A 13,486-nucleotide genomic window follows, 5' to 3' on the forward strand; every position below is an offset into this window, starting at 1 on the left:
CTGTGCTAGGTGCTCTTGGGAATAAGGAAGCCAAAGACTTAGACGTTGCTTTTAATGATCATAGTCTAGCTGGAGAAATAAGGAATATATTTTAAAAGATAGTTAGTATTACAAAGAAGTAAAGTGAAGAGCTATGTGAATGATATAGTTTAGAACAGAGGTTTCCAACCCCTGGGCCATAGACCAGTACCAGTCCGTGGCCTTTTAGGAACCAGGCTGCACAGCAGGAGGTGAGTGGCGGATAAGCGAGCAACCTTCATTTGCTGCTCCCCATTGCTCTCATTACTGCCTGAACCATCACTCCGCCAACCCTGCCCCAGCCTGTGGAAAAATTGTTTTCCACGAAACCGGTCCCTGGTGCCAAAAAGGTTGGGGGCTGCTGGTTTAGAACATAGGATCTTTAAGAGCTAAAAGATGGTGACTGTGGCACAAGTGAGAAAAGAAAAGAGAAAATGGGTAAATTAGACTTCATCAAAAGAAAAACCTTTTGTTCTACAAACTATACCATCAAGAAAGCAAAAACACAACCCATAGAATGGGAGAAAGTATTTGCAAGTCACATATGTGATAAGGAACGTCTATCTGGGTTATATGAAGAACCCAGTGAAAAAAAGTAACACAATTTGAAAATGCACAAAGGCTCTGAATAGATATTTCTCCAGGGAATATATGTGTGTATCCAATAAGCACATGAAAAGATGCTTGACGTCATTATTCATCAGGGAAATGCAAATCAGAATCACAATGAGCTATTACTTCACACCCACTAGAATGGCTAAAAGTCAAAAAGATAGGTAATAATTATTGAAAAGGATGTGGAGAAATTGGAACCTTCATACGTGATGGTGGGAATGTTAAATGGGGCAGCCACTTTGGAAAACAGTTCAGCAGTTCCTCAAAATGTTAAACATAGGGACTTCTCTGGTGGTGCAGTGGTTAAGAATCCACCTGCCAATGCAGAGGACATGGGTTTGAGCCCTGGTCTGGGAAGATCCCACATGGTGGAGCAGCTAAGCCCATGCGCCACAACTACTGAGCCCGCATTCTACAGCTACTGAAGCCCGCGCACGTGGAGCCTGTGCTCCACAGCAAGAGAAGCCACTGCAATGAGAAGTCTGCATGCTGCAAGCAGGGGGTAACCCCTGCTCCCCGCAGCTAGAGAAAGCCCACATGCAGCAGCGAAGACCCAACACAGCCAAAAATAAATTAAAATAATAAATAAATTAAAAGAAAATGTTAAACGTAGAGTTACCATATGACCTGGCCATTTTACTCCTAGGTATCTTATACCCAAGAGCAGTTAAAATGTACATCTATACAAAAACTTACATAGGAAAGTTCATAACAGCATTATTCATAATAGCCAAAAAATGGAAACAATTCAAATATCCATTAACTGATCAATAAAATGTGACATATCCATACATGGAATATTATTCAGCTTTAAAAAAGTATGCAGTTCTGATACAAGCTACAGTAGGCAAGAACCTTGAAAACATGTTAATTGAAAGAAGCCAATCATAAAAGACTACATAATTGTATGATGCTGTTCCATTTATTTGAAATGTCCAGAATAGGCAAATCTATAGAGACAGAAAATAGACTAGCAGTTGCCTAGGGTAGTGGGTAGAGACGAATAAATAGTGACTGCTTAAGGGCACAGAGTTTCTTTTCTGGAAGTGAAAATGTCATGGGGGATGGTTTCACAACTCTGAATATACTAAAATATGTTGAATTGTACACTTTAAATGGGTGAATTGTATGGTAGGTGAGTTCCATCTCAATAAAGTGATTTCTAAAGTGATGGCCTGGCCTTTGGGATGAAACTGCCATCTTCCAGCAATTCACCAACATGACCAACACAAAGGGAAAGAGGAGGGCCACCTGCAATATGTTCTTTAGGCCTTTTAGGAAACATGGAGGTGTTCCTTTGGCCACATACATGCAAATCTACAAAAGTGATATTGTAGATATTGAGGGAATGGGCACTGTTCAAAAAGGAATGCCCTGGGCTTCCCTGGTGGCACAGTGGTTGAGAGTCTGCCTGCTGATGCAGGGGACGCGGGTTCGTGCCCCGGTCCGGGAAGGTCCCACATGCCGCGGAGCGGCTGGGCCCATGAGCCATGGCCGCTGAGCCTGCGTGTCCGGAGCCTGTGCTCCGCAATGGGAGAGGCCACAACAGTGAGAGGCCCGCATACCGCAAAAAAAAAAAAAAAAAAAGGAATGCCCCACAAATGTTACCATGGCAAAACTGGAAGAGTCTACAGTGCTACCCAGCGTGCTTTTGGCATTGTTGTAAATAAGCAAGTTAAGGGCAAGATTCTTGCCAAGAGAATTAGTGTGCGTGTCAAGCATATTAAGCACTCTAAGAGCCAAGATAGCTTCCTGAAACTATCTGAAGGAAAATGATCAGAAAAAGAAGGAAACCAAGCAGAAAGGTACTTAGGTTTAGCTGAAGTGCCAACCTTCTCCACCCAGAGAAGCACACTTTGTGAGAACCAATGGAAAAGAGCCTGAACTGTTGGAACCCATTCCCTATGAATTCATGGCATGATAGGTGTAAAGAAAATAAAAGACCTGGATTGTTAAAAAAAAAAAAAAAAAGTGATAGCCTGGAATGGAAAACTATCACAAGACCTTCAAGGGAGAAGCTGATCTGGGCCATAAAGATGGGGAAAAATCAAATTGACAGACTAGAAGCTATTTTATATATGTTTGTTTTGTGTTTTGTTTTTTGTAATCTTTTTTTAAAATTTGTTTATTTATTTGGTTGCACCAGGTCTTAGCTGCAGTGGGCGGGCTTCTTAATTGTGGCTTGCCAGCTCCTTAGTTGCAGCATGTGGGCTCCTTAGTTGCAGCTCCAGGGTTCCTTAGTTGTGGCATGTGAACTCTTAGTTGCGGCGTGCATGTGGAATCTAGTTCCCTGACAGGGATCAAACCCAGTCCCCCTGCATTGGGAGCTCAGAGTCTTATCCACTCTGCCACCAGGGAAGTCCCTGTATGTATGTTTTTATTTTGTATTTTTTTCTTTTAAAACTAATACGTGCTCACAATGAAAAAAATATGGAAGAATATTAGTTGAAAAGTAAGAGATGCTCTTCCTACTCCTCATGTCTGACCTCCCACATATATCTTATGATCAAGTGGGTTTTCTTGCACAAATACACTATATGTGTGTATACAAACATGCACATGTATATATGTACATATTCACAAATACGAGCTTATTAAAACAGGACTGTGGGGAAGAGCCTGGGTTAAGTAAATCAAGGTAAAAGGAGTGGGAGCTAGGATTTGCAGTCAGATTATGAAGAGCCTAATGGGTTTAGAATTTAGTGCAATAGACATAAGAGTGAGAAAAAGTATGTTATATTTTAGAAGTAGTTGTTCTAATAACTGTGTGTAGGTACTGTGGTAGTTACCAAGATATTGGAACACATTTTATTTTCTTCAGACTTTCCTGGTTGGAAAGATGACAAGCACATATAAGGCAGAAAAAGGCAAGAGCTGTGAGAGCTTTGAGGAGGAAAGAAGAGAAAGTCTGAGGTGGCCAGAGAGGATTTCATAGGACTGAATTTGGGGTACCATTTTGCTGACCTTAAGTAGATTGGTAATTACAGATATGGTGACAGCAAAATGCAGGCTGTCTTTGAACAGTATCAAGGAAATCCTCATAGTTGAAATGGAGCATTTGTATAGGAAATAATGTCAGGGTAGAGCTAAGTGATAATACCTGGTATTTATTGAGCAGTGCCAGGATTCTAAACAAGGCTGTAGCGAACGTTGAGGTGTTTGTTTATTTCTTTATTTGTATTTAATTTTGGCTAGTCCAAGGGTTTAATCTTACTCTCTGTATCTTTAGAGCCTAGCCTGGTGCCTGACACTTAGCAGGTGGTTCAGTAAATATTTATTAAGTGGATGATTTCCAAAGTCCTTTTTTTTTTTTTAGCTCTGAGTTAAAAGGATTCTTCCCTTCATAGAACTCAGCATAAAGCTTGAATCAGATCATCTTCTCAGCAGCCATCCAGAAGACAGCTCCATTTCGGTACTGCACTATAATTCATGCTTTCCCATTTTTACAGATTTCCTACACTTTCACGAACTCTCTCATAAACTACTTTATTCCCATACCACCACATCCTATCCTGACCTTGGCCCACTTAGCCCTGTTTTCCTTTCTTGCCCTCAATGGAAATGGCTTGAGAAATTTGTTTTCAAGTTCAAAAGCACCCTCTGGCCCTCTTATTTATTCTTCCACACATAATTTCATGATCCTTGTGCACCTTATAGCCCAAGTGCCTGATTCTTTTGTCTTATTTCACACACCTAAGCTTTGAACACTCTGCTGCTATATTTTTTGTTGTCTTTCTATGTGTTTTAGCTTCTTTTACTAGGTTGTGTGCTCTGGGGATAGAGCCTGTGTTTTGCGCTCTGGGGTTCGAGCCAAAACACAGATGTCAAAGAAGGAATCCCCAGCATCTAGTTACTGGCTGGATTTAAGGAATGAAGCAGCTAGAGATGTCACAAAAGATCTAAGCCAAGATAATGTTTTTTGTTTTTTTTAAAAAATTTATTTTATTTATTTATTTTTGGCTGCTTTGGGTCTTCGTTGCTGCGCACAGGCTTTCTCTAGTTGCAGCGAGCAGGGGCTACTCTTTGTTGTGGCATGTGGGCTTCTCATTGCGGTGGCTTCTCTTACTGCGGAGCATGGGCTCTAGGTGTGCGGGCTTCAGTAGTTGTGGCACGCGGGCTTCAGTAGTTGTGGCTTGCGGGCTCTAGAGTGCAGGCTCAGTAGTTGTGGTGCATGGGCTTAGTTGCTCCGTGGCAAGTGGGATCTTCCCGGACCAGGGATTGAACCCGTGTCCCCTGCATTGGCAGGTGGATTCTTAACCGCTGCACCATCAGGGAACCTCCAAGATAATGTTAATGCTTCTACAATACAGTGAAAACATTGGTAGAAACCGAGTAGTTTCTGAGAAGTAGGGTACCATAACAGAGGTGTTAATATTTATTGCTCTTAAGAATGAATCCAGTTCTCTTTGTTAGATTGTTCAAAGATATTTTGTGAACACAGAATTTTTTTCACAAGTGATGTGAATGGTCCCATTCATTGAGGGCCTACTGTATGCCCAGTTGCTGATCAAAGTGCTTTAAAATGTATTATGTGAACCCCACAGTAACCCCGTGAAGTTTCATAGATGAGAAAAGTGAGGCACAGGTATTCACGTTGGAAGTAAGGGGTAAAGCCAGGATTTGATTCCAGGCCTCTCTGATTCCTAAACTGATACTTTTTTTTTCTTTAGTCAGATTTATTGAAATATAATTTGCATTTAGTAAAATCCACCCTTTTGAAAGTATATGATTTGATGAGTTTGGACAAATGCATACAGTAGCATTACTATCAGTACAGTCAAGATATAGAACATTTCCACCCCAAATAGTTCTCTCAAGTCTATTTGTAGTCAGTCCCCTACCTCCATTTCCAGCCCTTGGTAATCCCTGATTTGTTTTCTGTCAGTATAGTTTTGCCTTTTCCAACGAATGCGACATCAGTGGAATCATACATTATATAGCCTTTTGTGTCTGACTTCTTAGCATAATGCTTTTAAATTTATGTGGTTGCATGTACGAGTAGTTCATTCCTTTTTATTGTTGAGGATATTCCATTGTAAGGATATATTACAGTTTGTTCATCCATTCCTTTGTTGTTGGACTTCAGGTTGTTATCAGCTTTTAGCTATTACAAACAAAACTGCTGTAAACTTCTGTGTACAGGTCTTTGTTTGGAGATGTGTTTTCATCTCTCTTGGGTAACTCCCTAGGAGTGGGATTGCTAGGTTGTGTGTTAAGTGTATGTTTTACCTTAAGAGCTGCCAAACTGTTTTTCAAAGTGGCACAGTTGGTAGTCCCACAGCAATGTACAAGAGTGCAGTTGCACTTCGTCCTTGTCAGCACTTAGTATTATCAGCTTTGTATTTTAGCCATTAAAATAGATGTATGATAGAATCTCTGAGCAGCTTTTCTTTTTTCATTATGGTTTTAATTTGCATTTTCCTAATGTTAATCAATGTTGAGCATCTTTTTATGTGCTTATTTGCCATTTGAATATCGTTTTTGGTAAAGTGTCTATGCATATCTTTTGCCTGTTTTCAATAGGTTTTGTGTGTGTGTATTTTTTGTTTTTGTTTTTGGTCTTACTGTTGAAGCTGTGAGAGTTCTTTAATTATTCTGGATATAAGCCCTAATTGGGTATGTGTTTTGCAAATTTTTTTTTTTCTTCTTAACTGCTTTCAAAGGGCAGGAGTTTTTAATTTTGATGAAGTCCAGTATATCAAAATTTTCTCTTATAGTTTTTGCTTTTTGTTTCCTATCTAGGAAATCTTTGCCTGACCCAAGGTCACAAAGATTTTCTTCTTGAAGTTTTCTAGCCTCAGTTGTTAATATTTAAGTATATGTTCTATTTCAGGTTAACTTTGAATATGGTATGAGGTAAGGTTGAGATTTACTTCCTTTTTTTTTTTTAGTTAGTTTTTATTAGAGTATAGTTGCTTTACAATGTTGTGTTAGTTTCTGCTGTGCAGCAAAGTGAATCAGCTCTATGGAGATTTACTTCTTTACATAGAAATGTCCAATCATTCCAGCTCCCAGAGCCTGTAGTCTTAATTGTTATACCATCCTGCCTCCCAGTCTCATCTCCCATACTCCCATACAGTGCTCATTGACCATTCCGAAAATCTTCAGGGCCCTTAAGAATTATGCTAAATCTACTGTGCCTGTGCTCTATAAATGGAGCAACCTGGATGGCAGCATCTCTGTTTACAACATGGTTTATTGAATATTTTAGACCCACTGTTGAGATCTGCTGCTCAGAAAAAAAAAAGGATTTTCTTTTTCCCCCAAATATTACTGCTCATCGGCCATGCATCTGGTCACCCAAGAGTGCTCATGGAGATGTACAATGAGATTCATGTTTTCATGTCTGCTAACACAGCATCCATTCTGCAGCCTATGGATCAAGAAGTCATTTTGACTTTTAAATCTTTTTAAGAAATACATTTCGTAAGGCTATAGCTGCCATAGATGGTAATTCCAGTGATGGATCTGGGTAAACTGAAAACTTCCTGGAAAGGATTCACCATTCTAGATGCCATTAAGAACATTCGTGATTCATGGGAAGAGATCAAAATATGAACACTTTTTTTAAGACATAATACTATTGCACACTTCTACAGTATAGTGTAAACAACTTTTATATGCACTGTGAAGCCAAAAAACTGTGTGACTTGCTTTATTGCAATAATCACTTTATTGCAGTGGTCTGGAACTGAACCCAGTATATCTCTGAGGTTTGCCTGTAGTGTCATAATGATTAGAGGGAATGTATGGCAGCACCTAGTACAATGTCTGCAGTATAGCAGGCATTTGATCGATGATAGCTATGACTGTTATTATTGGTAAAAATTTTTTTTTCAAATCTCTCTTTCAGCTAACGTACTGAACACTTGTTACATGTGCTGAGGAAGCATTGGTGAACAAAGTAAAGTTTCTGTGGTGATAACGTGTTACCTATTAATATACAAATCATAAGATATGGTATTAGTATAATTTATCAAATGACATTGAAGTTGAGGATGCGTTTTGGTGCAGCTATGAAAGCTTACAATGGATATCTGTAATAATGTGTTAGTTTAAAAATTAGGTTCTAAAAATGTCTTAGAAGAGGAGTTGGTCAGCCTAGAGGCAAACACCAGAAGAGTATCCAAGGAGGGAAGACTCTGAGCCAGGTCACTCATATTTCTAGGAGATGAGGCAACCAGCTGTTCCTGGAAGCAGGCCACTGAGATCATTTGTCACATTTCACTTGTGATGCACCATGAGTTTCCAGTCCACTCAGTAGTTCTAATTCTTTTTAAATAAATCAAATAGTTAGTCTTTTAAGGATTAAGTTCTGTTTTTTTTAATTTTTCGCTGTGTTGGGTCTTCATTGCTGCTCATAGGCTTTCTCTAGTTACGGCAAGCGGGGGCTACTCTGTGTTGCAGTGCGCGTACTTCTCATTGTGGTGGCCTCTCCTGTTGGGGAGCACAGGCTCCAGGCACGTGGGCTCAGCAGTTGTGACTCACGGGCTCTAGAGCACAGGCTCAGTAGTTGTGGCACATGGGCTTAGTTGCTCCATGACATGTGGGATCTTTCCGGACCAGGACTTGAACCCATGTTCCCTGCATTGGCAGGCGGATTCTTAACCACTGTGCCACCAGGGAAGTTCCAAGGATTAAGTTCTTAAAATGTGGTACTTTACATAATGTGGCTCCAAGTACCCAATGAATGAATGACTTTTGTGGGAGCTGTTGAGGGCAGGGGATGGGCTTTGGAGTTAGAAGGGAGTTAAATTCCTGCTTTTCTTTACTATCTGTAAGGAGTTGGACAAGTTACTTAATGTCTCTGATCCTCAGTTTCTCAGTGCTCCCTTTATAGCAGTGTTACCATTAAATGAGATCACTTTTACTAAGTGCCTGGTCCTGGGACATGTTATTTATCTTCAGTTATTTGCAGTATAAACTATAGTGAATTCTGTTTATGTAGGGTGTTTGTTTATTTTCAGAATCGTCTAAAAGAAATTGAACAAAATCTCTCTAAAATAATGAGACTCGACAATGAAATTAAAGCTTTGGATAGCCGAAAGAAGCAAATGGAAAAAGATAATAGTGAACTGGAACAGAAAATGGAAAAGGTTTGTGGTGGTAGAATTTTGTTTTACTTCAGAATTTTCAGATTATTGTAATGAATGATTCCATTTTGACAGTCATATTTTGAAACAAACATACAAATCTTGATGTTTGTGTTACTTCCATGTTTATGTTAAAAAGAAGGATATTGAATAAGCTTTGGTTCACATTTTGTACCTCAGACTGATACCTTGTTATACATTAAAGCTCTTTATTTTGGTTCTACACAGGTTTTTCAAGGGTCTGATGAGCAGCTAAATGATTTATATCACAATCACCAGAGAACAGTTAGGGAGAAAGAAAGGAGACTGGTAGAATGTCAGCGTGAACTGGAAAAATTAAATAAAGAATCTAGGCTTCTCAATGAAGAAAAATCAGAACTACTTGTTGAACAGGGTAAGAGACAGTGTTTACTTCGTCTTTTCCCCTATTATAATATTACACATTTTCTGCATGAATGACAAGTCTCCAGGGAATTATGCTGAGTGAAAAAAGTCTCAAAAGATTATATATAGTATGTTTCCACTTCATATGACATTTTGAAATGCCAAAATTTTAGAAATGTAGAACAGATTAGTGGTGGCCAGGGTTACCCAGTAGGAGGAAAAGCAGGAGGAAGGGTAATGTGGTTATGGTTTTAAAAAAACCAAGAGGGGTTCTTATGGTATTGGAACTGTTCAGTATCTTGGCTGTCATGGTGGATATAAGAACCAACACAGTTGATAAAATTATGTAGAACTTAATACACACACAGATATGAGTAAAACTGGGGAAATAAGAATAAGATTGATGGATTGTATCAGTGTCAGTATCCTGGTTGTGATATACTATAATTTTGCAAATTACTAAAAGAAAACATAGTTTTTCTACTCAACAACAGTTCTGACGCCAGGTGTGTGGGTTTTTCCACACCAAGCAATTCTCCAATTCTCAGTGAACACCAACTAAGTGTCCTGTAATTTAATTCAGTTCTGACACTCCCTGTCCGGAGTTAGCATAGACCCCACAGATTAAGGGCTCAGTCTCATGAGACTGTCTCCCACTCCACTCCAGCTGCCAATCCCAAGTCCCAGGTTGTCTGGCACCTGTACTTCTGACCACTGGCTGTAAATCAGGGGTTCCCACAACCCTTTTCTCAGGTTCAGTAATTTTCTATAACAGCTCCTAGAACTCAGGGAAGCACTTACTATTACCAGTTTATTAAGGATATAGCTCAGGAACACCCAGATGGAAGAGATGCATAGGGTAAGGTATGGGGGAGGGACACTGAGCTTTCATGCCTTCTCCACATGCGCGACTTACTCAGCACCTCCATGTCGTATTCACCAACCTGGAAGCTCTTTGAATGCCATTGCTTAGGGTTTTTATGGAAGTAATCATGTAGACATGATTAATTAAGTCATTGGCCATTGGTGATTGAACTCAGACTTCGGCCCCTCCCCAGAAATGGGAGGGGTGGATACTGAAACTTCCTACTCTCTAATCACAGAGCTGATTCCTCTGACGACCAGGTCCCATTCTCCAGGAGTCACCTCATTAGAATAAACTCAGGTACAGTTGAAAGGGACTTATAATGAATAACCAAAGATACTCCTCTCACCCCATCACTGAGAAATTCTAAGCGTTTTTGGAGCTCTGTACCAGGAGCCAAGGACAAAAACCAAATATGTATTTCTTACTACATCTCAATACAATAGTTACCATTTGGGGAAACTGAGCAAAGGATGTAAGAGATCTTGCTCTTTTATTTTTTAAAATATCTGATAAAAGAATTACTATGATTGTGTTTTTTAAAGGTCGTCTACAGCTACAAGCAGATCGTCATCAAGAACATATGCGAGCTAGAGATTCATTAATTCAGTCTTTGGCAACACAACTAGAATTGGATGGCTTTGAGCATGGACCATTCAATGAGAGACAGATAAAAAATTTTCACAAACTTGTGAGAGAGAGGCAAGAAAAGGAAGCAGAAACTGCCAGGCAACTGATGGTAAATACTGTTATTTTCTTTTGTTTGTATCAGATTGTCTAGTTGAATTGTTTTAATTTTGGGATTGACCTTATTTTGTCATATTTTTGGATTAGTGTTAGGATAAAATTTGCTATGAGGTAGAATAAAACCTTTATGGAAGCAAATTTTTTAAAGTTTATAAGTATAAAAGTACAAAGAATATATAGACCTATGTTTTTTATTTGATTTTAAGTAAAATTTCTTTTTAAAGCTAATTGTAAAGAAAAAGTTTGCTCGAAGTTAATAATGATTATCTCTGGGTTACGATCATTATATTTCTTTATGCTTTTCTATATTTTCCTCAGAGTGCATGTGTTACTTTTGCATCAAAGAAACTTTTTCTTAATGAAGTTTTTAGTGAAAAAATTGTTAATGCTCATGCTTCTCATTATGTATTTAGAATGACTTTGCAGAAAAAGAGACTCTGAAACAAAAACAGATAGATGAGATAAGGGATAAGAAAACTGGACTGGGAAGAATAATAGAGCTAAAATCAGAAATCCTAACTAAGAAGCAGAGTGAGCTGAAAAATGTGAAGTATGAATTACAGCAGTTGGAAGGATCTTCAGACAGAATTCTTGAACTGGACCAGGAGCTCACAAAAGCTGTAAGATACTATTTGAGCAATCTAATAATTTTAAGGTATAAGATATTTAGAAGTATTTTACCTTTTGCTAATCCTGAGATTATGGCATTTTAATAAAAATGTCAACCTTGTCTATCAATCTCATGTAAAATGAATTTATCTGAATATCTTAATGACCCAACTCTGCTCCTGGAACCTGGTGGATTGAAAATTAGAATCATCTAAAGAAACTTAAAATAAAAAACTTATGCTTAGACCTTAAACCTTCCAAATAAAAATCTCTAAGAGTGGGCCATAGAAATGTGTTCAAAACAGAACTGGGTGATTCTTATGAGTACCTTGATTGAGAACCACTTACCTAAGTTTAAAAAAAAAGTATTTTCCCTCTAGGTTCCACACACTACAGATTTTATATGATTATTGCTGTGTTATCACTTCTTCTGGGGTAGAAACTTTCTTAGCCCACCTCTTCCTTTCATGAATTTCCAAAATTTCTTCTTTGTTTCTAATCTCTTCCCTTCCTTCACACCTCCATTACCAAAATAAGCATCCTAAAGCTTGGCAAATGCCACTTTCAGATCCCATCTTGATAATTTAAACATTTCTATTTACTCCCAAACTTAACATCTAGCATACATTTTTGTCAGTTTAGCACGATATTGTCCTGTTGTGATGGGGAGATACTGTTCAGGGACCATATCACACGATTTTTAGTTTCTATATGCCAGGCAATGTAGTGAGTTACATGGGTACTTGATAAATGCTTAGTTATTGATTGAAGAGTCACTAAACTGTATACTTAAGCATATTTTTCTTAATTTTGCACTAATTTTCACTTTTCCCTCCTGTTTGACTCTTCCAGATTTATTTACTAAGTCTCTACTGTTATAAAATAGTAAGGTAACTTTATAAGATCTTTCTTAAAAATTTTATTACTTCTGCTTTTTCTGTTGTTGGATAAAATCAAACAGTAATATTTTGACCATCCTGAGGAGTAGCTGATTTCTAATACACTTTGTCATTATTTTAACACAACACATATAAACCTGTTCATTTATTTGAATTATTAAGGAACGTGAGCTAAGCAAAGCTGAGAAAAACAGCAATGTAGAAACTCTAAAAACAGAAGTAATAAGCCTTCAAAATGAGAAAGCAGATCTAGACAGGACCCTGCGTAAATTGGACCAGGAGATGGAGCAGTTAAATCATCATACAGCAACACGTACCCAGATGGAGATGCTGACCAAAGACAAAGTATGACCTTTCTTTTTGTTCTAATTATACTTTCTGGTATTTAAAATAGCTTATCTTACATTCATAATCGTTACACTGTGAAGTATTTAGTTGATATTGGCTTCTTACTTCAGGGGTTAAATGAACTTAATATAAAGTTTTCAAGTTTAAAAACTGTTTTCTAATTACAAAGAAATAATAATACAGAAGTGTATACACAGAAACACACACGTGTACATTGCTGTTAATTTTTATCATATACCATACAGAAGTTTTAATTTTTATATCATCAGACTTGTTATTCTTTTCTCTAATGGCTTAGAAAGTCCATCCTCACGTTAAGAGTTTAAGAAATTTTCAGGAGTTCCTTGGTGGCCTAGTGGTTAGGATTTGGTGCTTTCACTGCCATGGCCCGGGTTCAGTCTCTGGTCGGGGCGCTGAGATATTCCTCAAGCAGTGAAGCATGGCCAAAATTTAAAAAAAAAAAGAAGAAATTTTATATTTTCTTCTTGCATTTTTGTAGTTTTATTTTTTAAGCCTAGAACTGTAATCAATCTAAAATTTATTTTTGTTCTTTATATAATGTGGAGATATTGAGCTTTATTTTTAAACGATTTTTTTTTCCTATAGGCTGACAAAGACGAACAAATCAGAAAAATAAAATCTAGGCACAGTGATGAATTAACTTCATTGTTAGGATATTTTCCCAACAAAAAACAGCTTGAAGACTGGCTTCATAGTAAATCAAAAGAAATTAATCAGACCAGGGACAGACTTGCCAAATTGAAGTAAGTAGTTACAACATTTGAAGATGTAGTAGAAGTCTCTTTTTTCATGCTTTCACTTTTAATTGTTTTGAAATCATTTATTGTCACGAAGTGGTATGTCTTATTAATTGACTTTGATTTTCCCATATTTTACAAATTAAGTAA

The 13,486-nt window shown here is 37.9% G+C and overlaps 1 protein-coding gene and 1 pseudogene across 2 annotated transcripts in view; both read left to right on the top strand.

The window, feature by feature from the left end:
* The window catches only part of RAD50 (RAD50 double strand break repair protein), a 97,318-nt gene that overhangs the window by 30,394 nt on the left and 53,438 nt on the right, over positions 1-13,486 (top strand). Inside the window, exons 6-11 of the mRNA XM_082651516.1 lie at positions 8,601-8,729; positions 8,955-9,120; positions 10,521-10,714; positions 11,136-11,342; positions 12,393-12,575; positions 13,185-13,342. Of these exons, the coding sequence (XP_082507642.1) occupies positions 8,601-8,729; positions 8,955-9,120; positions 10,521-10,714; positions 11,136-11,342; positions 12,393-12,575; positions 13,185-13,342 (1,037 nt within the window). The remainder of the gene's footprint in view (positions 1-8,600; positions 8,730-8,954; positions 9,121-10,520; positions 10,715-11,135; positions 11,343-12,392; positions 12,576-13,184; positions 13,343-13,486) is intronic.
* LOC309820329 (large ribosomal subunit protein eL21-like) lies at positions 1,853-2,554 on the top strand (annotated as a pseudogene). Its single transcript has 2 exons — positions 1,853-2,000; positions 2,222-2,554. The product of its transcript is annotated as a large ribosomal subunit protein eL21-like (transcript).

Source organism: Grampus griseus (assembly GCF_964374135.1).
Source record: "Grampus griseus genome assembly, chromosome: 3".
NCBI classification, from domain to species: Eukaryota; Metazoa; Chordata; class Mammalia; order Artiodactyla; family Delphinidae; genus Grampus; species Grampus griseus.